Source organism: Podarcis cretensis (genome assembly GCF_951804945.1).
Source record: "Podarcis cretensis genome assembly, chromosome: 7".
NCBI classification, from domain to species: domain Eukaryota; kingdom Metazoa; phylum Chordata; class Lepidosauria; order Squamata; family Lacertidae; genus Podarcis; species Podarcis cretensis.
The window spans coordinates 47,617,749-47,642,508 of NC_137176.1; the positions used below are offsets into that span (position 1 = coordinate 47,617,749).

General features: G+C 41.1%; 2 protein-coding genes across 2 annotated transcripts in view; one reads left to right on the forward strand and one right to left on the reverse strand.

Annotated features, from left to right (window-relative positions):
- Window positions 1-1,169, forward strand: part of RMC1 (regulator of MON1-CCZ1) — a 30,718-nt gene extending 29,549 nt beyond the window's left edge. Inside the window, exon 20 of the mRNA XM_079982702.1 lies at window positions 983-1,169. Coding sequence (XP_079838828.1) covers window positions 983-1,062 — 80 coding nt within the window. The 3' untranslated portion in view covers window positions 1,063-1,169. The remainder of the gene's footprint in view (window positions 1-982) is intronic.
- NPC1 (NPC intracellular cholesterol transporter 1) overlaps window positions 830-24,760 on the reverse strand; it is a 40,785-nt gene continuing 16,854 nt past the window's right edge. Inside the window, exons 7-25 of the mRNA XM_079982621.1 lie at window positions 22,077-22,153; window positions 20,448-20,818; window positions 18,839-19,065; window positions 17,746-17,846; window positions 16,813-16,915; window positions 15,967-16,156; window positions 15,198-15,380; window positions 12,839-12,953; window positions 10,811-10,938; window positions 10,583-10,723; window positions 9,721-9,810; window positions 9,377-9,567; window positions 8,683-8,798; window positions 7,509-7,638; window positions 6,366-6,563; window positions 4,307-4,538; window positions 2,808-2,921; window positions 2,044-2,206; window positions 830-1,699 (exon numbers count right to left, since the gene is read on the reverse strand). Coding sequence (XP_079838747.1) covers window positions 1,617-1,699; window positions 2,044-2,206; window positions 2,808-2,921; window positions 4,307-4,538; window positions 6,366-6,563; window positions 7,509-7,638; window positions 8,683-8,798; window positions 9,377-9,567; window positions 9,721-9,810; window positions 10,583-10,723; window positions 10,811-10,938; window positions 12,839-12,953; window positions 15,198-15,380; window positions 15,967-16,156; window positions 16,813-16,915; window positions 17,746-17,846; window positions 18,839-19,065; window positions 20,448-20,818; window positions 22,077-22,153 — 2,953 coding nt within the window. The 3' untranslated portion in view covers window positions 830-1,616. The remainder of the gene's footprint in view (window positions 1,700-2,043; window positions 2,207-2,807; window positions 2,922-4,306; window positions 4,539-6,365; window positions 6,564-7,508; window positions 7,639-8,682; window positions 8,799-9,376; window positions 9,568-9,720; window positions 9,811-10,582; window positions 10,724-10,810; window positions 10,939-12,838; window positions 12,954-15,197; window positions 15,381-15,966; window positions 16,157-16,812; window positions 16,916-17,745; window positions 17,847-18,838; window positions 19,066-20,447; window positions 20,819-22,076; window positions 22,154-24,760) is intronic.

Sequence of the window (24,760 nt, forward strand, 5' to 3'; positions counted from 1 at the left end):
ATATCATTTCTGCAATTAAAGGTACTGTGTCTACATTTTGAATACTGATTTGACAGATTCTCGTAGAATGTGGAAAATGACAACTGTAGTAAAGACCATTTAATAGATGGGTAGTGGTTGTGGGAAGCCTGCTGCTATATGTTTTGGGTTTTAGGAATTCACTTTTAGTCAGAGTGACAGAAGTGACACCCACCACTCCATAAGAGTGCAAGTGGAAGGAGGACTTATTTCGCTGTAGCTGTTTGGCATCTGATTACATTATACTCAACATCAACCCCATTTGATTTAATTGTGGCTAACTTGTTTCTTTATTTTAAAGGAGGTACTCTGAATATGACTTAATTAAATACTTCCCTTGGCCGGGGAAGAGTATAGGTGCCTACATGCATGTATATATCACCATTTTTACCTTGAAAGTCCTCCACACTCAAATCATGAAAGGCCTTCTTTCATGTATACCATGGTGTGGATTTCTTAGTAGCAGGGTTTAAGCATAACAGTGATAAAGAACACAGAAATGCATCCTTCCCCTCAATTTGATTAGGTATGTCCCAGTGTTTGCGGCAATACAAGGCTTATGGGAATTTGCTACTCTGAATGTAATTTCATATTGTGACTGATATTGCCAAGAAAGTCTCATGGAGAATTGTGCTGAAGTTTGGCCAAGAGGAGGGTAGAGAAACTATTCTAGTTCTGGCTGAAGTGGCATGTTATTTTGATTGTGCTGAGAATCCAGTTTTGTCATAGTAGTAACTTAGCATACAACAGCAGTACATATTACTTAAACTACTTCCAGTTCATCAACTCTTAGTACAAAGTTTCAGTGCACTGATGTAGTATGTTATTGAGCTGGACCAGTGGTCCTGTCTGACAGGTAGTGTGACCAGTCTAGAAATCCTCCGGAACTGTATTCAAATTAAATAAAGTATTGGGAAGGTATTTCAGATTTAATTCCACACAGTCTTTTTTGTTTGTTTTACAGGAGAGCACTGTGAAGAGCATGTTGTGTTTTTTAAACAGGTTTTTGGAGACCAAGCACTAATGAAGCCTACTGCTTTCTGAAGTAGAAAAGCTATACGAAATGTATAAACTTAATTTATTGCATTTTATGTACTGATACTTTTGACCTACAAAAATTCCTATTTTATAATAAAGTATATATACACACAGACCCTTTGGCAAATTATTAAAATATTGTTTTTCCACTAATGGCTCATTTGTCTCTCCTAAAAACAGAGCCACAAATTGCATTGACTTGCATTTAAAAAGTAGTGTCAGTGGGTCAGCAATTTACTCTCATACATGTCACTTTAGATTTCATCAGGAATGCAAATTCATTGTGTGAAACACTTTCACAAGAATAAAAACTAGAATGTATTAAATAATAATAATTTATGATCCTTCCAATTTTAGTAACACTGTAACTGAAATATGCAGTACTTCCTGAGTCCAAGTGGTTCAGAACTACTGGTCATCTACTTGGGTAGATCTCTAATCTGTCCAGTAATAGTGGTTTGAAGTTGTGCGACAGTAGTCATAGAAACTTGCTGAAACTTATGGTGAAAAGGGCTTCAGGTAGAATTCAACGAGTCCACTGACCACTTTGTTTAAAATGGCTAGAAGAATAAGAGTCTCTCTCTCTCTGTACCTTTGTTTCTCTCTTGTGCTGCACGTGCTTTAGCTTTATTTACTGAGGGTCCTGTGAAGGAAAAGGGAAAAGTTACCAGTTTGATAGTGGTTGGTTCTGCAGAGACAGAAGTAGTATCCCAAAATCAGTTTGCTTGAAATAATTATTTTCCTTTGAGTGAAGGTGTTCTCAGATGGGATGAGAGCTGTCCTTGCAGGCAGAAACTTCTGCATTTACCCCACCAGTTTTGACTCCTGCCTTCATGCTGTGGAGTCATATCCTACACACTATGAGCATAAACAAACCAATTCAAGACATCACATTAATACAGAATGAAGCTCAAGCTGCACCCCTATGCACACTTCCTTGAGAGTTAAAATTTCAGGTCAACTTGTACATATTGAGCAAGATCTTACCTATATAACTAAGTAGGACGGGAAGAAATATTAGACCATGGGTTGCTCCAAGTAGTACCATTGCTAGATACATCCTGAAGTAGAAGATCTGGAAAATCTGGGATTTGGAAAAGGCAAGCACTACTATTCCTCCAAATTTTGTGAGAGTAATGCCACTGAAAACCTGACATAGGGGGAAACAGTGTTTAGTTTTATACAATGCATTAATTGAAACACAACAGGAAATTGCTAATCAACTTTATCTTGCACTCTCAGTAAGTATGTCACTACAGGCTATGCTCTGTACCACCTTTCAGGCCTCCTTGAGAGGGAGATAGGCAGTGTTAGAAACAGATATGAAAGCTAGGAGCTAAATGGCACCTTAAGCTTAGGTTATGGGTGCAACAACAATGTCTAGGTGTGCTTTTTTAAATAAGAATACAACACAAAATGAATGAACTGCCAAAATATTATGTTCATTTTTCACATGGTCTAGTTTTCCCACTGCTAATCCTTAAGGATATTCCCCTAATATCCTTAAGAAGGTCTCTTCTCCAGTCTTCAGAGATTAGCTGGAAATGGGGAGGCAGAAAAAGGTCCTTTCCTTCCACTCTGAAGTTTTAATTTGAAACCATAGGCCAGATCTCAGAAACCACTTGTGCTAATGAAATTCCTGTCACAAAATGCACCTAGAACAATGGGAGTTTTGAACACTGGAGATAGGAGCATACCCTTAAGTGGTTTCTAGTGCCACAACAGAATAGTTTTCAAAACAAAATACTTACAGAGCTGCCCATGTGGGATAGTGCTTCTTCAGCGCGCTCTGCTCTGGTTGCTTTTGTACTAACAGTGAATGCTCTTGTCACATGGCTACAGAATTCAACAGAGATACCACAACTCTGGAAAGAAGACAGCATAGGTTAAGCAGTTAATGCCACAGAATACTCCATTTTCAACATTCTGGGTTTGATTTATTTTTATTTAAGGAAGTTTCCTACACTTATGTACCTTTACTTCCAGCAGGAATGGGGAACCTTGGGGTCAAGGGCCTAATATGGTCCTCCAGGACTCTTTATCCAACTTTTAGCATTATCCATAGGCTACACCCTTTATATCAGCTCTGCACCTTTCCTGGACTCATTTTTAAAATCTTATGATTCATTTTAAATTGTTCTTATTCATTGCATGGTTAAATTCCCCCCCCCCCTGTATACCACTTAGAAGTTCCGAATATTAAGCGGTGTATAAATGTCTGGAATAAATTGCCTGTCACTAGTATATGGAAGTTTTCACATAAGAGAACACTCAGCCCTTGAGTAAAAAAGCCTCCTCACCTAGAAATAGTTCTCTTGACATTGAAAATGACTATGTATTTAGGCTAGAGAGCTATGTCTGTGCTAAAGTATTTCTTACTCTCTGGCCTACTGATGAGTGCAGGGCCTGAGCAGCCCCAGGATGCTTTAATCAGCTGGCAGGTGAGGCTAGCTGAGAGAAGGAAAAGAGGAGAGAGTGGAATGGGAGCACCTCATATTCTTCATGTTCTTTCTACTCTGAAAACAAAAGATGACTGAGGAAGACACAGCAGAGGAAACAAGGCAGCTGGGATTAGGCTTCAGTGTCATTCAGCCCTTCCAAAGTTAAAAAGAGAAGAGTTCATGTTATTTTGCAAGAAAGTTTTTGGGAGGAGGGGAGAGAAGAAAGTACGAACAGGGACCCTTGGATTTGAAGCTAACTTCTGTTTTCTAGACCCCTTAGCCAAAGGATCTGATAACATACACCAAGGGGAACACTGCAACATTTTCTGGAGGGGTGGGGTGGGGTGGGGTGGAGCAAGAGCCCTTGTTTTACAAGTTGGTATCCAGGCTGTTATTCCTGCATTGCAGGAGGTTGGACTAGATGACCCTTGGTGTCCCTTCCAACTCTCCTCTTCTATGATTTTAAATTTGCCTACATAACATATTACAGTGGATTTACAGTATCCTGAACCAGATTTTGGCAGATATTTTTGGAAACACGTTTTGATACCCCTTTAAGATCACAGTCACATAGTACGAAGCACCCACACTGTAGTTCAAGAGCAGGGGTGGCCAACACGCTTCCCTGTCCAGATGTTGCTGGACTCCCAACTCCCATCAGCTCCAGCTAGCCTGGCCAATTGTCAGGGAGGAAAGTAATACTATTTCAGCAACATCTGAAGGGCACCACATTGGCTAACGGCACATAGCATTTGCCATTGACGCCAAAAGTTGAGAGAGCAGATAAAAAAAGATGAGGGTGAACTTACCATGACAAGATTAACCAATGAAACTGCATTCAGGCTGATGCCCCAGAGCCACATGACTCCAAACATGTTGACCAGGATCATAGCAATGGTAAGGGTAACAACAATGGCAGCCCACACTTCAAAACCAAGCAGCACCATTGTTACTAAGAATATTGATCCAAGGGAAATACTGAGGTTAAAGATGGTGTCTTTCACAATAGTGAGATATTGTTCGTAGAAAACATAGAACACACTATATAAAGAGAATAGAAAATGTTCACATTGGTAACAGATTAACAGAATAAGTCTTTTGAATGCGTGGCTACTTTGATGCCTTAATTCTAAATTATTAATTCCGTCTAGTTCTCAAAAGAGAATGCCACTTTCAGGTTTTTCAAAAAGTTTGGCGGAAGAAATAGGATTAATCTAGACATTTTAAAAAGCCAGGATGCAGAGAGTAGTCATGCTCTTGCTTATAGAGTTTAATTTTAACCTTTGTATGTTCTCTATCACTATATCTCTATATTTCTGGTCTATGACTGTAATAAATCAATTCATTCAGAGAGTAACCAATTATGTACAGTGTTTTCACCAATAAAGGAAATTATGCAAAGTAATTTCCCAATTATTTCCCAAAAATCAAACTAAAGATGTGAAAGCTTGAAAAATGTGAAAGCTTGAAAAAGCAGGAATACTGAAAGAATTGCTAAGCTACTGCTGCAAGCAACTTGGCATGAATCTAACCTAGGTTGTGTCCTTGAAAGGGCTGGGTAAAAGTTCCTGAGAGGCACGGACATTCTTGCCTTTGAACACTAAAGGTAAAGGTAAAGGTACCCCTGCCCGTACGGGCCAGTCTTGCCAGACTCTGGGGTTGGTGCGCCCATCTCACTCAAGATGCCGGGGGCCAGCGCTGTCCGGAGACACTTCCGGGTCACGTGGCCAGCGTGACATCGCTGCTCTGGCCAGAGCCAGAGCCAGAGCCAGAGCCGCACACGGAAACGCCGTTTACCTTCCCGCTAGTAAGCGGTCCCTATTTATCTACTTGCACCCAGGGGTGCTTTCGAACTGCTAGGTTGGCAGGCGCTGGGACCGAGCAGCGGGAGCGCACCCCGCCGCAGGGATTCGAACCGCCGACCTTTCGATCGGCAAGCCCTAGGCGCTGAGGCTTTTACCCACAGCGCCACCTGCGTCCCTTTGAACACTAGGGAGAGCTAAACCCACCTGGCCATCAACATTCCATTAAAGGAAAGCAAAGTTTCAGGACAATTCAGTAACCCTTGTTATATTACAGGGTGTAAACTGTTGTTCTTAAAAGCTATGGCTCTGAAATTTGCACAACGGCATTTTGATATTCACAGTTTTATGTCCAATTCCTTTCATAATAATCTCCCAACATGGAATTCACTTTTTTTTACAGCTACTGCACACTAGGTCAACATCATCACCCCATAGCTCAGTAACAACACTCAACCCACCAGAATATATATTTTTCACCCATGATTGGGCTTATTTAACACACACTACTGATTTTAAACACACTGTCTGGAAGCCTCAACTAGTACAAAATACCCCATCTGTGTAGGTTGGCAAAAACAAATCTCACCAGTTACAGAATATTACCACTGGGTTTGCTTCCACATTCTGTTAAAAGTGCTGCCCCCCCCCCCGCCCCCCGTATAGCCTAAACATGGACTCCTGGGGAGCACGCTTTCCCATACAAATCCCCCAAGGTTTTAAAATTAGCTGATTAGGTACTATCCAAATGCTGCCCCAAATTAGTTTCTACTAGAAACACAGCTGTGTGTCTAGATTTCTGGTGTACAGGCCCTTGACAGGTTTGTTATGTTCCTCTTTGGTCTCTTTTTTGAGACATGATGGAACTTCATTGCACCAGGTCTTCAGAAATTAATAGTGTATAACAGTTCCGTTTGTATTCCTGTTTTAATATCCATGAGCTGCCATGGGAACTTCTTGCTGTTAAAAGCTGCTATATAAGTAAGTCAAAGAAAATACACACCCTGTAACGCTTAAGTATTTGGTGGGGCAAGGGGAGAACAGAGGTGGAAAAAGAGCCACGTACCTGTAGGGGAATACATGATAGTTCTTTTCTTCAGTGCTCATGGATTTAGTAATGTTGTATGCTATCACACGTGCTTTCTTCATTGCATCAATGAAGTCTGCAGAGGTTTTCAACACTGTATGGTAAGTCATGAAGTAGGTAGCTCCAACTTCAGAGTTGTTTATAAAGTTAACTGCAGAGCTATATGCTGCATGCCCTCTGTAAAGAAAAGTACAGTTAGCACACATATCAATGGAATGATTATTAGGTTCCTTCAGTTAAAATTAGCTAAGGCATCCAAGAGACAACTAGCTTCTACAATGCTGTTAGGACACTCCTGGGCACAGTACTCTACGATTGTGTAACAATTTGCTAATCTAGAGAGATAAGGGAACACAGTATTTTGCCAAGGCAGGCGGCCAGTATCCTTCAACTGACATCATTCTCATCTGTCAAGAAGGAAGGCAAATGGAAGAACAGGCACAGAGCAAATGTAAAATGGTGGAAGACAGTAATTCTGTGTTGTCATTTTCCTCAGTAGGCCCTGGACTACCTCTTGTCTGACTTCTAGCCAAAGAAACCAGCACCCTGGTTTGGATCCACACACAAAAAAAGCTCCTCTCTGATGGAAGGATGTGTGAAAGGAGAGAACCTATGGATCCAACTGAACACCCATCACAATTGTGCCCAAATATGTAATTCTGCAAAATGAATGCAGGAGCCAGCTTTGCAGTGCTTTATTCAAGGACCACAATGATAGATATGTGAAACAACAGAAGGCAATGTTCTGGGCTGTCAGAATGAAGACCAGACACTTAGATTGGAATTGCACAGCAACAGCAGGGGTACGTATGGTAAGTGGCAGCACAGCATTTTCTGGGATGTGGCAGGGAGGACAGGGAAGCTCCAGGTTAAGACAGACTTTGCAAAGGTGCACACACATCTGTGGGACAAAACCGTCGCCAGCCCAGAGCTGCCCTGATTTCATCACCTCACACTGCCTGATCCCATCAGATGCGGCACTGCTGCCACTCCACACACAAATGCCTCATTTACCACTGGTGGTATGCGCCTCTTATACTTTATGACTGCAGTGTTTGTCAGAATAAATTTTACTTTGAAGGAAAATGTGTCCCCTCTAAATGCTCCCCTGTTGACACATACCCTTTGCCACATTTTGGATTAGGGTTATCAGAGAGGAACATTGGCAGGAATTTCATGAAGTCTTCACCCTGAGGTCTCCTCTTCCCTTCTGGAGTCAGTGGCCGGCAACGCACACAGGATGGATCCACAACTGCATAAATATTGTTGGAAAATGTATGTTAACTGGCTACACACACACTAAAAACCCTGCTTCACAATAAATCAGTTTCATCAAAGAACCAAGATCTTAGCTGAAGAGTCCCATATTTTTGTGCAAAAGACACCCAAGCAGTTACTCGAGGAATACCCCAGCTGAACTATGTATGAAATGTTGGAAGATTTGGGTCAGACTAAAGAAAGTACTTCTTCACACAGTGCATAGTTCAACTATGGAATTTGCTCTCATGGCAAGCAGTGATGGCCACCAACTTGGACAACTATAAAAGATTAGACAAATTCATGCAATGATAAGGCTACCAGTAGCTGCTAACTATGATGACTAGGTTCTGCCTCTATAGTTGAAGGGAGGATGATTTTGGATACCAGTGGCTGGAAACAACGGGAGGGAAGAGCACTTTTGCGCTCAGGCATGCTGCTTGCAGGCTTCCCATGAGCAACTAGTTGGCTACTATGAAAACAGAATGTTGAACTAGATGGGCAACTGGCCTGATCCAGCAGGATCTTCATATGTAAGCATTTTTTAGCAGCAACTGCTATTGGATTCTATTCAAATGTCGCTATGTCTATAATCCAACCCAAATGAAGATGGCACAAAGCTAAGAAGTCTACTTTCCTAAATTTAAAATGTAAGTGCTTCACATGGCAAGCTCTATAGGAAGCAGTTCCCTGTATAGCAGCTGCAGTTGCTGCTACACCACACAACACATTACTCAGCCGTGTGTAAACATTATGAAAAGTGTTGGAAGCAAGAATGGGGACTTGCCTCCATGATGCTAATATGAATCAGGCCAGTTCTTAATGTACAATATGTGTTGTCAACACTAAACTATTAGCTGTATTTGTCAAAATGTAGGAATTGAAAACCATACTCCACATCCTGCCCCCACGTAAAATATGCAAGCTGGAGTAGGTAGGCATGGCTGGCATCAAAGCATGCTAAGAATTCCACGCATCCCAACAGGAGAATTCTGAGCAAGACATGTTTAAGGGAGTGTACAAAGGCAACAAACAGTACCTGAAGCATTGCAGAACTGCCCAGTGGTGTTGTAGATTCTGCAACAAGTTGACTGTGGTTTGACCCAATCAAAGTAGTCATCAATCCACGAAGAAGGAGCATAGCCAATTTTTGTGCTAAAATATGAAAAACAAGCCACCTTTACCCAAACATTATTAATGAACTTTCAAAACAGGACATTTCTCCTACTAAATGTTAAGTATACACAACAGTCTGGTTTGTCTGGAGGATTAGCAATTGTTTTCCTAGACTACAAGTAGAAGTGTTCAGAATTTCAAAGTTCATCTCATGTAACTTAAACTGTCATTGGAAAATCTATGACTTTTTTTTTTTAAAAAAATGAGTATTTTACAACAAAATGCCATACCATAAAATATGCTTAATTTGATTGCAAATCATTTTGAGGGTTTAACAGAAAAGTGGCTTTCATCCTTAGGAAATTGGCCAAAAATCTGGAGCAGAAGAATGCTTCTGCCTGTCGCCCAAAGATATGTAATGAAGGAGCCAGACAAGCCTCCTTGGAGAGAGCATTCCGCCAGCAGGGAGCCACTGCAGTAAAGGGTCATTCTCAAGTTGTCACTCTCTGGACCTCTCGCCAAAGAGGCACATGAAGAAGGGCCTCAGATTATGACTGCAGTGTCTGGGTCAGTTTATTTGCTGAACAGGCTTTATGAAGAAAAAAGTGAACACTTACTAACTGTTAATCTCTGCTGCATCAAATATTTCTTGAACTAGGGAGTTGTTGTCACATCCTGTTCCACCACACACCATATTTTGCCCATTCAAAGTAGTATAGTCATGTCCTTCTTTTAGCACGAAGTATACTGGAGGACCTGCATGCAGGTATTTGCTGAGAGAGCTGAAGTAATCCAACATGTACGAGTCCTTATACAAAAAAGGGGAGAGGGAATGAGAAAAATATGAAGCTACCTATAAGGCTTCTCTCTACCCTATATATGGTAAGACAAGAGTAGTATGTTGTTTGCAGTTGTTTTTCCCACAGAAAAAAAGGGGGCATAGCATGCAAAAGTCACTTACATCTGGCATTGACAGGCTCTGATCCAGGCCAATCTCAACCTTGTTGGCAACTGCTATGCTGAATGACAGCACACCCACAAATACGGATATCTAAAAATAGGTGATATTTCAAAAAAATAATTTAACTCACAGAAACAACTTTTATTTACACATTCAAAGAATTATGCATCTGTTAAACAAGTTGGTTCCTGATACCAAGGTTCAGGTTTTCATCTATGTTTGGATATATTTGGATGCTATTTTGAATCAAGATAGTGGACTGAACTGTTCAACACTGAACTGATTTTAACCACTAATTTCACTGCAGTGGCTTTTCAGTTTCTTAGAATTTCCGAGCAATGATGGACAGAAGGCTGCTAGTCAACTTAATATTGCTGTAAAATGTACCGTATTTTTCCGTCTATAAGACACCCCCATGTATAAGATGCCCTCTATTTTGGGGGAATCAGATTTAATAAAATGGGGGGAAGATGTATCCGTGTATAAGACGCCCCCCCCCCTAATTTTTGACGTTATTTTTTAGGAAAAAAATCTAGTCTTATACATGGAAAAATACGGTAGCTAACATCTTCTAATATATTAATCACAAGAACTCCAGAATAAAAAGTATGCCATACTGCATTGGTGGAAGCAACAATTAGAGCTTACAGACCACCACTACTTCATTCAGGCTACCAAATAACTTAAGAAATCCTGAAAAACATCAATGATAGTAGGGAGAAGAATCTTCACAAAATATCGATGAACAGTTAAAAGACTCAACTGCTGCACTTTGATTGATAAAGTTAGCATAAAAGTACACCCCCCCAAAAAAAAATGAAAAAAGACTTTCAGCCAGTCTCAAACATGAATGTCCACATACCACAACTGGTCTCATCCAATCCTTAAGAAGAAATGGAGAATATATATTTTTGAAGAATAAAAACAACACACTTTCAGAGTGCTGAACACTATTGATCTCTTCACCACCTTTGATACAACACAGAATATCGTATCGATTTTTCTGAAAAACAAAATGCCAAAATGAAATAAGCTGAAGTAGCAATTAAATTATTCAAAACAAATGTTGAATGTATTGAAGTAGGCTTACCTCTTGGCGCTTAATATCCAAGCCCAAGAGGCTTACAAAGCAAGTAATCTGAAGGAGAAAGTCAATAAATACAGCCACTGCAGCAAATAGGGAGAAAGTACGAACAGCAGGCATAGTAGACAAAGATCCTAAAAGAAAGACAGAAATAGAAGTATCACACTGTCTCTCTCAATATGAAGAAGTGCAAAGTTTATTTTAATCCCTGGATGTCAAATTAACAGTGCATGATTAAGGCTTCTACAAAAAGATGACAGAAGATCATCTCTCAATACCACAGGCAGCATGCATAGCAGCAGGTGCTTTCAAGGGTGAATACAATCTGATGTAAGATTGTCAGAGCTGCCCCTAGGTCCCAGCTCACAGAGGACCAACGCCCGATCGTCGTTATGTACAAAAGTCTTTATTGAAGTTCAACTTCCATTCCAAAGCCGCAGTGCGCAGCCCTACGTCTTAAACCCTAGACCGGCGAAGTCCCGTCTGAATCTCCTCCCCTCTGACACCAGTTTAAGATCCTAGCCCTGCTCCACCTTTTCCATTGTTCTCTCCTCCTCTGGGTCCTCCTGTCCGCCGGGGCTTTCCCCTTTCTGGACTCTTCTGACGCTGAGTCGGCTGACTCCTCCCCCTGTCTCCGGCGGGCTTTAGGACCCGGTTCCCCATCCTCATTCTCTGCTGTCCCGCGCTCCTGTACATTTGAACTTGCCTCTCGCGCCAACCCAGTGACCTTCCTCCTGACCGTCACACTGCTTCTGTCACTGCTTCCCTCTTCCGGGATACTGCCCGGATCTGACCTCCCCTCCGTTGTCTGGCTCTCCGATGGAGGCGTGGCCAGCCCTGACTTATCTTCACTCCCTGGTGTGGAATCCTCGGCCCTCGATACCTGGGACTCTTCCCCCCCACTATGCTCTGGTGGGGAAGCTGGTCCTGATTTCCAACTGCTACTCTGGGAGTCCCTGCTGGCCCCTTGCTCCTGGAGTGTCCCCCTTGGGAATCCCCTTGCCCTGGCCACTGGCGCCCCCTTCTGTGAATCTTCCGATTCGCTGGAGAGGCTCATGGAATCTCTCGGGCCACTGTCATCTTCTCCTACGCTGCCCTCAGATTCTTCCCCTTCGCTCTCCATCTCCCCTCTTCCCTGTGCTTCTGCTCCTGAACCCCTGACAAAGATAATTTAAGTAGATGCCATAATTTCACAAGCAACCACAGAATAAATATTTATCATTTTGTTCTACACGACAACCCTTTTCCTCCCTAGCTGCCAGCAATACATTGGGTAGAAGACAAATTTAACATTACCAGCTAGAATTTAGCACAATGAAAAAAAAAACAACAAAAAACTGGGATGATAAACTATATAATGGTTTTGCTTTTTTTGCTTTTAGTAACTTTCAGTATCCCTGATACAAATCTTGTGTGTGATCATTTCCACCAGCATTCCCCACCTCTGTGACAGAAGTTTCATTGCACAACGTGGAATAGAACCATTAGAAATAATGGCTTAATAGACCATCCATGTTCGAATTAAGCAGAGTATGCATTTATCTGAACCCTGCAAGTGATGAGGATGAACAGAGTACAACATACCGTATTTTTCCGTGTATAACACACCCCCATGTATAAGATGGCTCCTATTTTTTCAAACTCCAAATTAAGGAAATGGGGGGAGATTGCCCACAGCTGCTGAGCTTTTTTTGGGAGGGGACTGAAGACAATTGCTTACCCGCTTCAATGCCACTGCCAATCGCCTGCCTCAGCAAAGCCACCAATCATCTGCCCGGTCACCGCCAATCACCCGCCCAACTGCCGCAGAGCAGCCAATCACCAGCAGGCCTTGCCGCGGCCAATCACCCGCACAATCGCTGCTGCCAATCTCCTGCACGCGGTTGCCACCAATTGCCCATCCCCCCTCTGCACTATCCATGTATAAGATGAGCCACAATTGTAAAAAATTATTTATAATACAAAAACATTGTCCTAGACATGGAAAAATATGGTATATTGAACAAAAAATAATTACAAATTAAAAATCCTTACCCAATAAAAAGGCCACTGTCTCTGAAAATGATGACAGGAACATACTAGGAGCCACATCTCCAAGGATTCGGCCTATCTGCTTATCTAGAGTTTCACCTTGAAGGCGTTCATCTCTCTGAAATAGTATTCATTTGTTAGAAATCAGATCTAGAGAAAGTTGTCCTTGGATCTATTATCCAAACATTTGTATTCAAGGAAACAAATACGCAGCTAATGTTTCCTAGAATGTACATTAGTCTTGCCCACTCAATTCTTATCACAGAACAGTGATCATTTCACAGTCACTATAGAAAATGAACATATATGAATTTTCTGGTTCTCCTTTTCCCATTTCTAGTCATTTCTTTGTTCCATGTCCACTAGAAGAAAACAAAACCTATCTCTTTATTCTTTGTATAGTACAACCAGAATTTCAAGTGTAAGGCCCTCTTACACTTATCCCTCTGAAGGCAACACACGGGCAATAAGATTGTGTGAATCTTTGGGATATATTCAAGTTCTGTTAGGGTTTGGAGGAGCGATGGTAAGGGATAAACTGAATGGTATTGTTGGTGTATTCTCTCTCTTTCTGAAAAATCAATAAAACATGTTTTTAAAGGATTGTGTGAATGTCCCTGTCCACAAAGAGAGAGAAATCCATCTCCAAAAGGGAGGTCCAAGCATGGAGGCCTCCTCACAGGAGCAGAGGAAACGTCTACTGCTGGTGGTGGTTCTTCACTAGGGCTTTGACAATGGAGACAGAAAACAGGGAGAGAGTTCCAAGGGCATGCCAGGACAATTTTCCCTTCTGTTACAGAAAAAGCCTGCAAAGGGAGGGAAAGAATAGAGGACCAACACCCAACACTACCCCCTCCCCGCAAAAATACCCATCCTACAGAGGTTTGACAGTTCATGCCCCACCTGGAAGAAAAACTACTATTCTATGAATTTCAGACATGAATATGAATAAAACATGAGCTTATTTTGGATCAGACCAAAAGATCCTCCTAGTTCATTATCCTGCATGTGGCCTACCATTTCCCTCCAAAAAATCCACAAGCAGGATAAGAAGGCGATGCCTTCTCTTGCTGTTGCTCCCTAGCAAGTAGTATTCAGTATCAAAACTATCCCTTAACACAAAGTTGCCATATAAGCATCAGTATGGTTATCCTCCATTTGTCTAATCCCCTTTTAAAAAGCTAGCCACACCAGCAGCGGTTATATACTGTGGCAGTGAATTCTGCAAGTTAAATATATTATGTGATACAGTACTTTCTATTGCCTATCTAGAATATATCACCATTCAATAACTACAGAGTTACAGCTTTATGTGCGAGAAAGAAAAACTTCTTTGCACATGTATGATTTTATGGTCTGTCACATTCCCTTTCAGAGTCATCTTCCACCCTAAACTAAACAGATTTCAGCCTCTCTTTGAATGGAAGACACTCCCAACACTTTGATCATTTGGGTTGCCCTTTTCTAGATCTAGGGTACTAAATCTGTACAGAGTGTTCCAAATGCAGGAGCACTATATATTTGTGTAAAAGCATGAGATATAACAGCAGTTTAGTACAAAGATGCTAGGACACGCTTGTAAAGAGCCGCCCATCTGGATAACCATGACGTTAAGCAAGCTGGCAGGGAAATTAAAGGAGAGTGGGTTGCGTCAGGGTGCTATAAATATATTGTGTGGGCTAGTAACGCAATGGTTTATTTGCAAAATCGTAATAGAAGGTAGATATCCTCAAACAGCTGTACTGTTCTCCAGCACCTAATGAAAGGCAATATATTGCACTATCGTTTCTCAAGTGTTCCAAGTATTTTCGTTTATTCCCAACCAATTTCCCAGTAAGGACACTTGTTCTCTAGCATATTATATGCCAAGTCTTTTTACTTTTTCAAGTAAGATTCCCAGTAAACACAATTCTAATATGGGAGCACTTTCATTTTTTTGTGTTGAACTCATTAATACTCAACATCTCACAAAATCACTTGAACAGGATTTCAAAAAGCAACACCACATGTAATACAACAGAACCAAATGATATCAACACCTCTTGCATCAAGGGGCCATGGCTCAGTAGTAGACCACATTCTCTGGATGGGATGATCCCATGCTAGATTCCTGGTATTTCCAAGTAGGACTAAGAAAGACTTATGTTTGTACACCTGGAGAGCTAGTGGCAGTCAGTATGCACAAAACTGAGCTAAGGGGACCAATGGTCTCATTCAGTTTAAAGTAGCTTCCTATCTGATCACAATTTAGAGGTACACTACTGGCCTAAATGGGCCATTGATCCCACTTGTATATTCATATTCAACTTATATTAGCAGCTTATTCATTACACACTAGGGTGGCGAGGAATCACAAAAATACCTGAAATGTCTGGACAATAATGAAAATGTTGTCCACTCCAACTGCCAACACTAAAAATGGAATGACTTCAATAACAATCAATGTTAAGGGAACTCCAAAATAGCTGAAGATGCCCAGAGAACATGCAACTGAACTCAGTACAATCAGAATGCCTGCAACGCCCAAGGAAATTTTTGAATCCACCTAGCAAAAGAAGAAACAAATCACAACAATTATATTTAAAATACCTGATTGGTACCCATTATAAATGTTTTTCAAGTACAATTGTAGCTTAACAAAACTATATCACATCAAAATCTAGGTCTAGTCTTGCATAAAAAGAACCAGAATAGGAATGTGTATCCTATTAGAAATCACCCAGTGCTGAAAACTAGCATCAAAATATCATTAAAACTTCAGTGTACACCCACAGCACCTAATCCAGTAAGTGATATACTGTATAAAGAAATGTCCTTTGCTGGATTAGTGAGAGAATGATTCTGAGGTTGAATAAAATATTTCCTTTTGGTACTTTGAAAAAGAGAAGGAACCTGCAACCAACTCAGTCAACACAAAACAGTTGCACTGAGCAGCCTATTTCTGTTAAATTTTTCATATTATATTACACGACAAAGCATTTTAAAAAAACCATTGTTTGAAGCTAATGGAATTCCCCTTATAAGAGTAAAAACACACACAGATGAGCATAATAGTAGTCAAGTATATAATAAATGTTTCAGCCCACTTTTATTTGTTGTAGACTTGCTTTTAAACCATTAAACATACATACCAAGAATCTAGCAGCACTCTTGATGTGTCCCAGAGCTAGAGAGATATACACAAACATTACTGCGTAGCTAATTACAACAGTACCAACATCACCGTAGCTTTCCCGGTCTATTTCATCTTCAATGCTACGTTCAGCAGAGAAAGAAATTGTTAAATTTGAGTTGTTATAGCTTTTCACAAGAGAGATGAACCTGAAAGACAACAAATCAATGGATTCTTAGAATGTCAGAAAGAATTTCTCACATTATTCACATAGGTCTCCAATGTTTTTTTAATGTTAGTTGTACTTTTGGGCTAGACCCAACATTCTACTTTATCTTGATGACAACATGCTTCCCAGATGTCCCAGGTTATCCTTGGGCTCAATTCATACTTTTAAGAAAGTGTGAATTGTGAAGGACAAAAGTAAAGGCTGCCTCACAGCCTGCTTCAGCTGGATGTTCTGTCACCGCCTCCAAAGGGTGTTCTATGGGGACACCCTTGACTTTTTATATTATTGTGGGTTTAAGATGTAGTTTAATGTTACTTATAAGCCACTTTGGAAGGATCTGTATCATGAAAAGAAGGATATGAACAAACTTCTGATGCCGTCTTCAGCATCTTATGCTTGCATAGGGAAACTGTTTGTGCAGCTCCAAGGTTACACTAACTAAAAGTTATGTCAGATAAAACACTAGCTGTTCGTCTATAACATGTTAATTTCTGAGTTACACAAATAGCTTGTTGTTTGTTTAAAAAAATTGTGAAGTAGACCTTGCCAGATTCTCTTGGGCAGGCAACTGACTCATCTCCAGTATAAGAATTTTACATGCAATGTTTCAGTTAAGCCTCAATTAGAAAGACTTACTCCTTTTCCCAAGCCTGTGCTTTCATTAGCTTTTCTGTGTCGTTGTAGTAATTCTTGACAGGAAATGTGATCACAAGGGCTGTAGCATTATTGTAATTTTCACCTAGGCATTAAAAAAAAGATAAAATACATAAGGAACTATTTTAAGGATTATAGAAGATTATAGCTAGCATGACCAAGGAATGATGGGAACTAGAGTCCAACAACATATGGCAAGCAACATGTTGTCTACTCCTGTTATAAAGCGTCTTCCATATTCACTTCATGCTACTTCACTAAGTAAGACCCATTTTATTTACTAGCAGAAATAGTGTCACGAGTGCTAACCTAAGCCGATTTACACAGATGTAAATGCAACCAATCTCAATGAAACTTACCACCAGGCTTAGGGGGCCCAACTACTAGTCCTCCCCCCGCTCCACACACCATTGTCCTCAGAAGGTACTCCATCATCTCTCCTCCCCAACCCATGCAAAGTGTTACAATTGCTTTTAGGTATGTATGCTTGAGTCTTCCTTGCTGAATAAAGTAAAAGAATACTAGCTCACACACTGGCTGTCAACCAGTGCACTGAAATTAAATAGTATTCACCAGAAAATTGGTTTTCCATCCAGACTAAATACTACACTATATTACTAATTCCTGCTAAACAAGAAAATACAGTTTGTTGTGTGCAAGTCACTCTATTCCTCACCATGAATATTTTCCCACATGGCATGGAAACACCACATGGCAGTGGTAAGGTTTGACAGCAATTTGAGATGCAGTGTGTATTTCATAGCTGATAAAAGTGTAGGCTATAGGCTGCATACTAAGCTAGCTGTATTACCTTAACAGTCTTGAAAAGAGACTGAGAATCACAACAAATGGATGTGGAGGCTACACCTTCATTTCAGCAAGGCTTCCACACCTGTTTTGATCCTTCACACCTACCATCATATCCTCCCATCACCAGCCAAGGAAACACAGGGCCGCCAAATGTTCCCAAACACGGATCGTGAAGCAAGGTTGTGTCATTCAAAGAGGCTGGAGCCCTGTGAAATTCATACACAGTTGTTGACAGTTATCCAAGTAGAACACTGCTTGTTACAATATTGCAGGAGATCATATTTTGAAGTGAAGGGCATTTACTTTGGAATGCCCTTCAAGTTTCCTTGACTCCATCTCATTTTCTCCCTTAACACCTCAATCATGTATATTCTCTACTTAAAGGTAAAGGTAAAGGGACCATTAGGTCTTAGTCATGGACGACTCTGGGGTTGCGACGCTCATCTCGCTTTACTGGCCGAGGGAGCCGGCGTACAGCTTCCGGGTCATGTGGCCAGCATGACTAAGTCAGCTCTGGCAAACCAGAGCAGCGCACAGAAATGCCATTTACCTTCCCGCCAGACCGGTACCCATTTATCTACTTGCACTTTCACATGCTTTCAAACTGGGACCGAGCAACGGGAGCTCACCCCATTCCGGGGATTCGAACCGCCAACCTTCTGATCGGCAAGCCCTAGGCTCTGTGGTTTAGACCACCCTTCCTTACTTACCTACTCTGAAGCGATTTCCAACAAAGTAAGTAATCCTATTTCCAATCATGTAAGTATAGCAATAAGGTGTGAGAACTTTGCAAGTACAAAGATCAGCTCAATTCAGCCAATTGTTCAAGCCTTCATAAAGCAAATTTTATGAAACCAGGACTAGAAACTAGGGAGCAAGCTCAATCTCCACCCCAGGCACTGGCTTATATTAATCCAGAGGTCCTCAGTTTGCAAGGAATTCTGTCTAGGCTCCAAAGCAGTGGTGGGGCTTACTGATCCTGGACACAAAGCATGGTGTATGAATGATGCTTTCTCCAAACCAAGTCAACAGCTCCTTTTTAGTTTTACTTAAAATGTATTCTACAATCCCTGTACCAAGCAAACTATCCAAGAAGCATGTAGACCAAAGAAGGAAACGAAAGTCAGTCTGTCAAACAGATATTCAAAAGCAATTTTGACAAGCTACAAATATATATGTGAAATATCACTGTGCTTACCGGACACAGTACAAGAGGTGAGAGTGGTAGTCAGCGTAGACAAAAAATTCATCACCAATACTGTGATCTAGGACAGAATGACTGTTCTGGAAATAATTGAGTACACTTAAAATAGTACAGTTATTGTTGGAGGGAGCAAGAGGAGCCAGGCAGATGTCCTTCAGCATTACGGTGTCATTTTTGTAAGAAGCAGTTATGTTTTCAATAGCATTCTGCAAGTCTAGCACCTGAAAGGATGAGAAAGGAAGAACTTAAGTGTCATAGCAGCAGAACAGAACTTTTCTTATGTCCATGCATCAAACAACCTTTAAGATATGGTGGATAAAGCTAACCAACTGTGGCTCAAGCTGTACAGTCTAAAGGAGATTAGATGACAAAAATACAGATTTCATAGTACTGCTTAGAATGTATGGTTTTATTTTATTTTATTATGCATTTATGCTGTAAGCTACCCAGAACATTGATTTACAGTGGAAGGGTAGGACATAAATACATAATTCTCTATTATACTTTAACATACAGCAACTGTTAATTCTACAATAGGCTAGTTCAGACATAACTCTAAGCCTGGAGTTCCCAAGCGTAGTGGCCTCAGACACCCACTAAGACAGGCTCTCTTCCACTCCTAATTTTTTAAAAATTGTGGTTTTGGGGCTTATTTTGGTTGTTTTGCTTGGGTGGTTCCCAGTTTGGGGGGAATTGTCTTTTTGTGTTGTTTTTGGGTGGTGTAAAAGTTTTGCTTGTGGGGGAGCGGTACTAAGCATTGACAGTTCCTCTGTGAAATGTGTGCTTTGTGGTACACCCTCTGCAGTTTAGATTTTCAAATGTCCCCCTAGGCCTAATAGGATGGATGCTTGCTCTAAACCACAATTTGTATTACAAGAACAAGCTGCAGTGAGCCTTGGGCTTGTAAACCCCTACCTCTCCCCCTGGCAAAGGCTCCAAGTTAGAATGTGAAAGCTTTTATTTCTATTTCAGATTAACCACTACATGCAGTGTCATCCAAAAATTGACAAACTGAGGTTAAGAGTAACTATGATTAGTTGAGAAGCAAGCCAACTTCAAAACCAGAATTTATGAAGCTAGCTTGATTCAACTAACCACAGTAAAGAGTAATCATAGTTGAGGGTTCAGATGACATGATAAACTGTAGTTAATCGAAAGCAGATATGGAGACTTCCAATCCCCTTATTGAAGCATCATCGGAAAAGGAGTTAGGAGCATGCGAGTCTGGTAGGAGACTTAATTCATTTACATTCATGGCTACATCTACACCAGTGTCATTATGTGCCTCAAGGTTTTTTAGTGCAATCATAGTCAAGTTGGACACAGCTACCTGGAACGGCTAAGCTATAACTACAAGTAGCAGTACCAGATTCAATTCTTGAATGGCACACAATTCTGATTGTACTATGCTGGCAGGCACCTATCCCTGAAATAGTAGAGGTTTCAAGGGCTTACACAGGGCTTAAGTATCTGAACAGAAGCTTCCCTGAAATTATTGGTAACTGCCAATCAAAGGCATCCCCCCCAAACCCCTTTGTATTTCAGTTTTTCAACTTGCACCCTTGCATCCACTGAGCATGCAAAGGGCTGCCGTCTGTATTACCTGATGCAATATATCTTTAGTTAGTGGAGGCCCGAAAGGAATATCTGCTCCTGATGGATATGGAGAATAGATTTCTGGCTTGGCGTTTGGAGCTTGGATAATAAGTTGTTCAGTACGGAAGAAAGGTCCAAAGTGAGTATCAAAATATTCCTTCTCTTTGCGAGCTTCACTGTTTGGGGATGACCAGAGGTCTATAGGATTTGTTGTTACTTTGACAAACATCAGGCCTGAGGAGCACATGGCAATAAAAGCCAGGGAAAAGAGCACAACAGGTCTTGGGTTTCGAACACAGAAAGCCCCCCATGATGTGAATGTGACTCTTAACACGTTCTCGAACCTTTCACCCAGCCTTTCACACCAGGTAGCTTCTCCTGCAAGAACAAGAGCACATCCAGAGTAAAGTAAGAGTAAGAGTAAGATATCCATTTCCAACACGACCCATATACCTAACCAACAATTACTATTGTCAGAGCTGCCTCCAGGTCCCAGCTCACAGAGGACCAACGCTAGGCTGTAGTTATGTACAAAAGTCTTTATTGAGATTCAGTCTCCATTTCAAAGCCGCAGCGTGCAGCTCTACGTCCCGACCTTAGACCGGCGAAGTCCTGTCTGAGTCTCCTCCCCCTCCACACCAGTTTAAGACTCTCGCTTTGCTCCACCTCTTCCTAAATTCCTTTCTCCTCTGGGCCCTCCTGCCCGCTAGGGTCTCATCCTTCCTGGATTCCTCTGACGCTGACCCTGACGATTCTTGCCCCTCCTTCCGGCGGGCTTTAGGACCTGGTTCCCTATCCGGGCTACCTTCTGTGCCGCTCGCCTGTACCTTTGAACTTGGCGCGCGCGCCCAGCCTGCAACTTTCCTCTTAACCGTTAACTCGCTCTCTGATGGAGGCGTGGTCCACCCTGACTCATCTTCTCTCACTGGTGGTGCATGTGTGGGCTCTGACACCTGGGACTCCTCCCCCCCACTACGCTCTGGTGGGGAAGCTGGTCCTGATTTGCAACTGCTGCTCTGGGAGTCCCCGCTGGCCCCTTGCTTCTGGGGTGTCCCCCTTGTGTCGCCCCTTGCCCTGCCCATCGGCGCCCCCTTCTGTGAATCTTCCGATTCGCTGGAGAGGCTCATGGAATCTATCGGGCTGCTGTCATATTCTCCTACGCTGCCCTCGGATTGCTCCCCCTCGCTTTCCATCTCCTCTCCTCCCTGCGCTCCCGCTGAGTCCCTGACAACTATTAATTAGGGCTTCCAGGTTTTTCTGTTTAATTTAGGAACAGGAACAAAAATGTAGAGAATGAAAAAGAGGACTATGACATTATTAAGCCCGACTCCATATAAAATAGGGCATAATTCAGCCACTGAATGCAGAAATCAGGAGGTACACCAGCATAATGCGTGTGGGAGTACCGTGAAGAAGAGTTGTGTGTAGTCTAGGATATTTATTTTAAAAACTAATAATTCATATTATTAAGTTCCTTTTTTATTACTGAAGGAGAGAGAGAGAGAAATGGTGTGCAAGGAAAAAATTCAGGACATATTGTTTTACAACAAACCCAGCATATAATTTAATATATTATAACCAACGTTCTTAAAGAGGAACACACACAAACGCTCTATCATTACTTTCTAGAACTTACCAGTATTCTGGCGTAAGTTAACAGAATAGGCAATGTTGCTGTCAATAGGTGTGTATTCAGAAACAAAGTGTCTCTTCCTGTAAAAGAGATGAGCATGAACAAGAGCACTCAGGATAGGATTCTCAGTTCTATTTTATTTAATAATGTGATTCAAGACACTCTAGGTTACAGTTTGCAAAGAAAATACAGAAACTGTTATTATAGAATTTTTATTCCTGTTATTAGAGAATTTTTGGAAGCTAGGTCTTCATTACATCAATTACAAGTACTTGCGCTGAGCTACTCTGTGGTGGCTAAAGTATCTGAATAGTGCCTGGGGAAATCCAGCATCAATCACTAGCCATTTCTATGGCAAGTAACTGCATTGCCATATTTGACATTAATTCCTCTTCTTCAACGTAGTGCCATTCTCTCTGTCACTGGATCATTGCAGAGTTACAGCAGTCTCTTTGCTTCAAGTTAGAGAATATTTATTTGGAAACCTCAAAATCATCATGTACTAGTAAATGTTCTAGTAAACAGGTGATCTACATGATTCATCAGAATCTACTGGCAAAGCTTTTCCTGGACTGTACCTTTCAAGGGAAAGTGTTGTAGGTTCAACATTTTAATACTGCTGTCTGGAGTGGTAAAATCTCCTACAGTAAGTATTTATTTATCAGGCACCTCATACAATGAGCCTATTGACAATTAAAATAAAATAGCATATTGGGAGAAAGCGAGACTATACATTTCTCCCTGACACAAATGCTAGGGTTCTTGAGAGTATTCAAGTGATCCTTACCCAAAGTAGTAAAGTCAGGAAAAGGCATATTATTTAATTGTGTTGAATAAAATCTTACCTGAATGTACCACTTGTGGCTGCAGGTGAGGATCACTTGAATGCTCTTAACACCACTAGCATGTGCGTCAGGAAGAGATATTCAGTCTAGCCTTCTCCCCAACCTGCTATTTATCTTGCTACTCAATCACATAACAATCCCCACTATCTCTTCCCTAAAAAAGTTAGAATCCAGGAAAACGCTACCAGTTTATTCTGTTGAATACTACTTAATTCTGCCCTATACAGTGGTACCTCGGGTTTCGAATGTTTCTGTTGATGAACGTTTCAGAACTCAAACACTGAAAACCTGGAAGTAAATGCTTCCGTTTTGGAATGCACCTTGGAACTCAAACGGCTTCTGCGGAGGTATCACTGTATTTTTCTCAATTTTCTCCGCCCTTTGAGCTTCGGTTTTCAAACAATTCGGAAGTCAAATGGTCTTCCAGAACGGATTACATTCAAAAACCGAGGTTTCACTGTAACTGTCTTACACATATCTCCTAAGCTCTTCAGGTCTGTGTAGAATACAAGTTTATAAAGCCATCAACAGAGTGCAGGCACTAAGACATATACATTTTATGAACCTTACTACATTTGGCCATTTTCACATGTCACATTAAACCATGGTTTAATTGAAGCAATGGTTCAATGTGAATGAACAGTGTACTTTGCTACTCCCCTGCTCCCCTCTTCAGTGAGCCAAGCAAGAAACATTACATATGAACAAGCCTTGGCTTATTACTATAGTTTGATGGGAAATAAGCTACAAGACATTGCTTTGCACATAATGGACAAAGTCAATCTCTGGTTTCTTTGTTGTCACTGATGCACTGAAGGGAAGAGCTAAGCGCATGTTTACTTTAAACCATAGTTTATTTTAAACTATGCCTTAAGATGACATGCAAACTAGGTCACAGAATCATCATCATTACGCATGCTGATATTAATCATCCCTTCTAACAATAGAATTATTATCGCCTTCTATTGTGCTACATCTTCCTGTTATTCTCCTTGATAAGTATCTTGTAAAATAAGCACACCAAGCTTTTTTTTACTACCTTCTAGTTGGGAAGCACTACAATCACAATCACTTTGTTTTAGAGCACAATGTTTGGTTTCAACACATTTTAAGGAGTTATCTCCCTCACCAGCTAATGTATTATAGGTTCCTAGTGACCTCATTTAAATTCTCAAAAACACTTCCTCTTTCTCAGCAAAACTGAACTACTGAATCAGAGTTTGCACAGACTAGATTGGCCAGAGGCTTCCATGTGGTACAATTTCATACAAACAGTTTCATTGTACCAAGCTACAATGGTGCAATTGTCAGGCACAGACAAGGGTTCTATGAGACCATTTGTAAACAAACAAAAATTAATTTGAGAGTTAAATACATTGTGGGGTTTTTTGATTTCCCCCTTCCCTGTCTCTTTAAAACTGAGCAATCAAGGAGGGTGAATCCCATGACTATGAACAGCTCATAGGGCAGTTGTTTACTCTGACAGATTTTCTGCTGCCTCTGTAGTTTCAGAGATAAAAACGATGCAGCTGAAGATACACAGTGCAGCAGCCACACTGAGCAGCACCCAGGATTTATTTTAAGTCAACACCAGGTGCAAAAGAAACTCAAGGTAAGCCAGCTAAGTCTGACATATTACAAGCACTCTCCTCATCTTGCTATGCCACCATGTCTGACAATATATGCAGTACTCAGTGTAGGTGTAAAATGTATAAATATACAGGTATGCTATACTTGTCCTAGATAGTTCCTTAAAGCACAGAGAATGCTAGTGGCTGTTCAGTTAACTGCACACTAAGCAAAAACAAAGCATTACTGCAGTATGGGGATGTTCTAAATGCT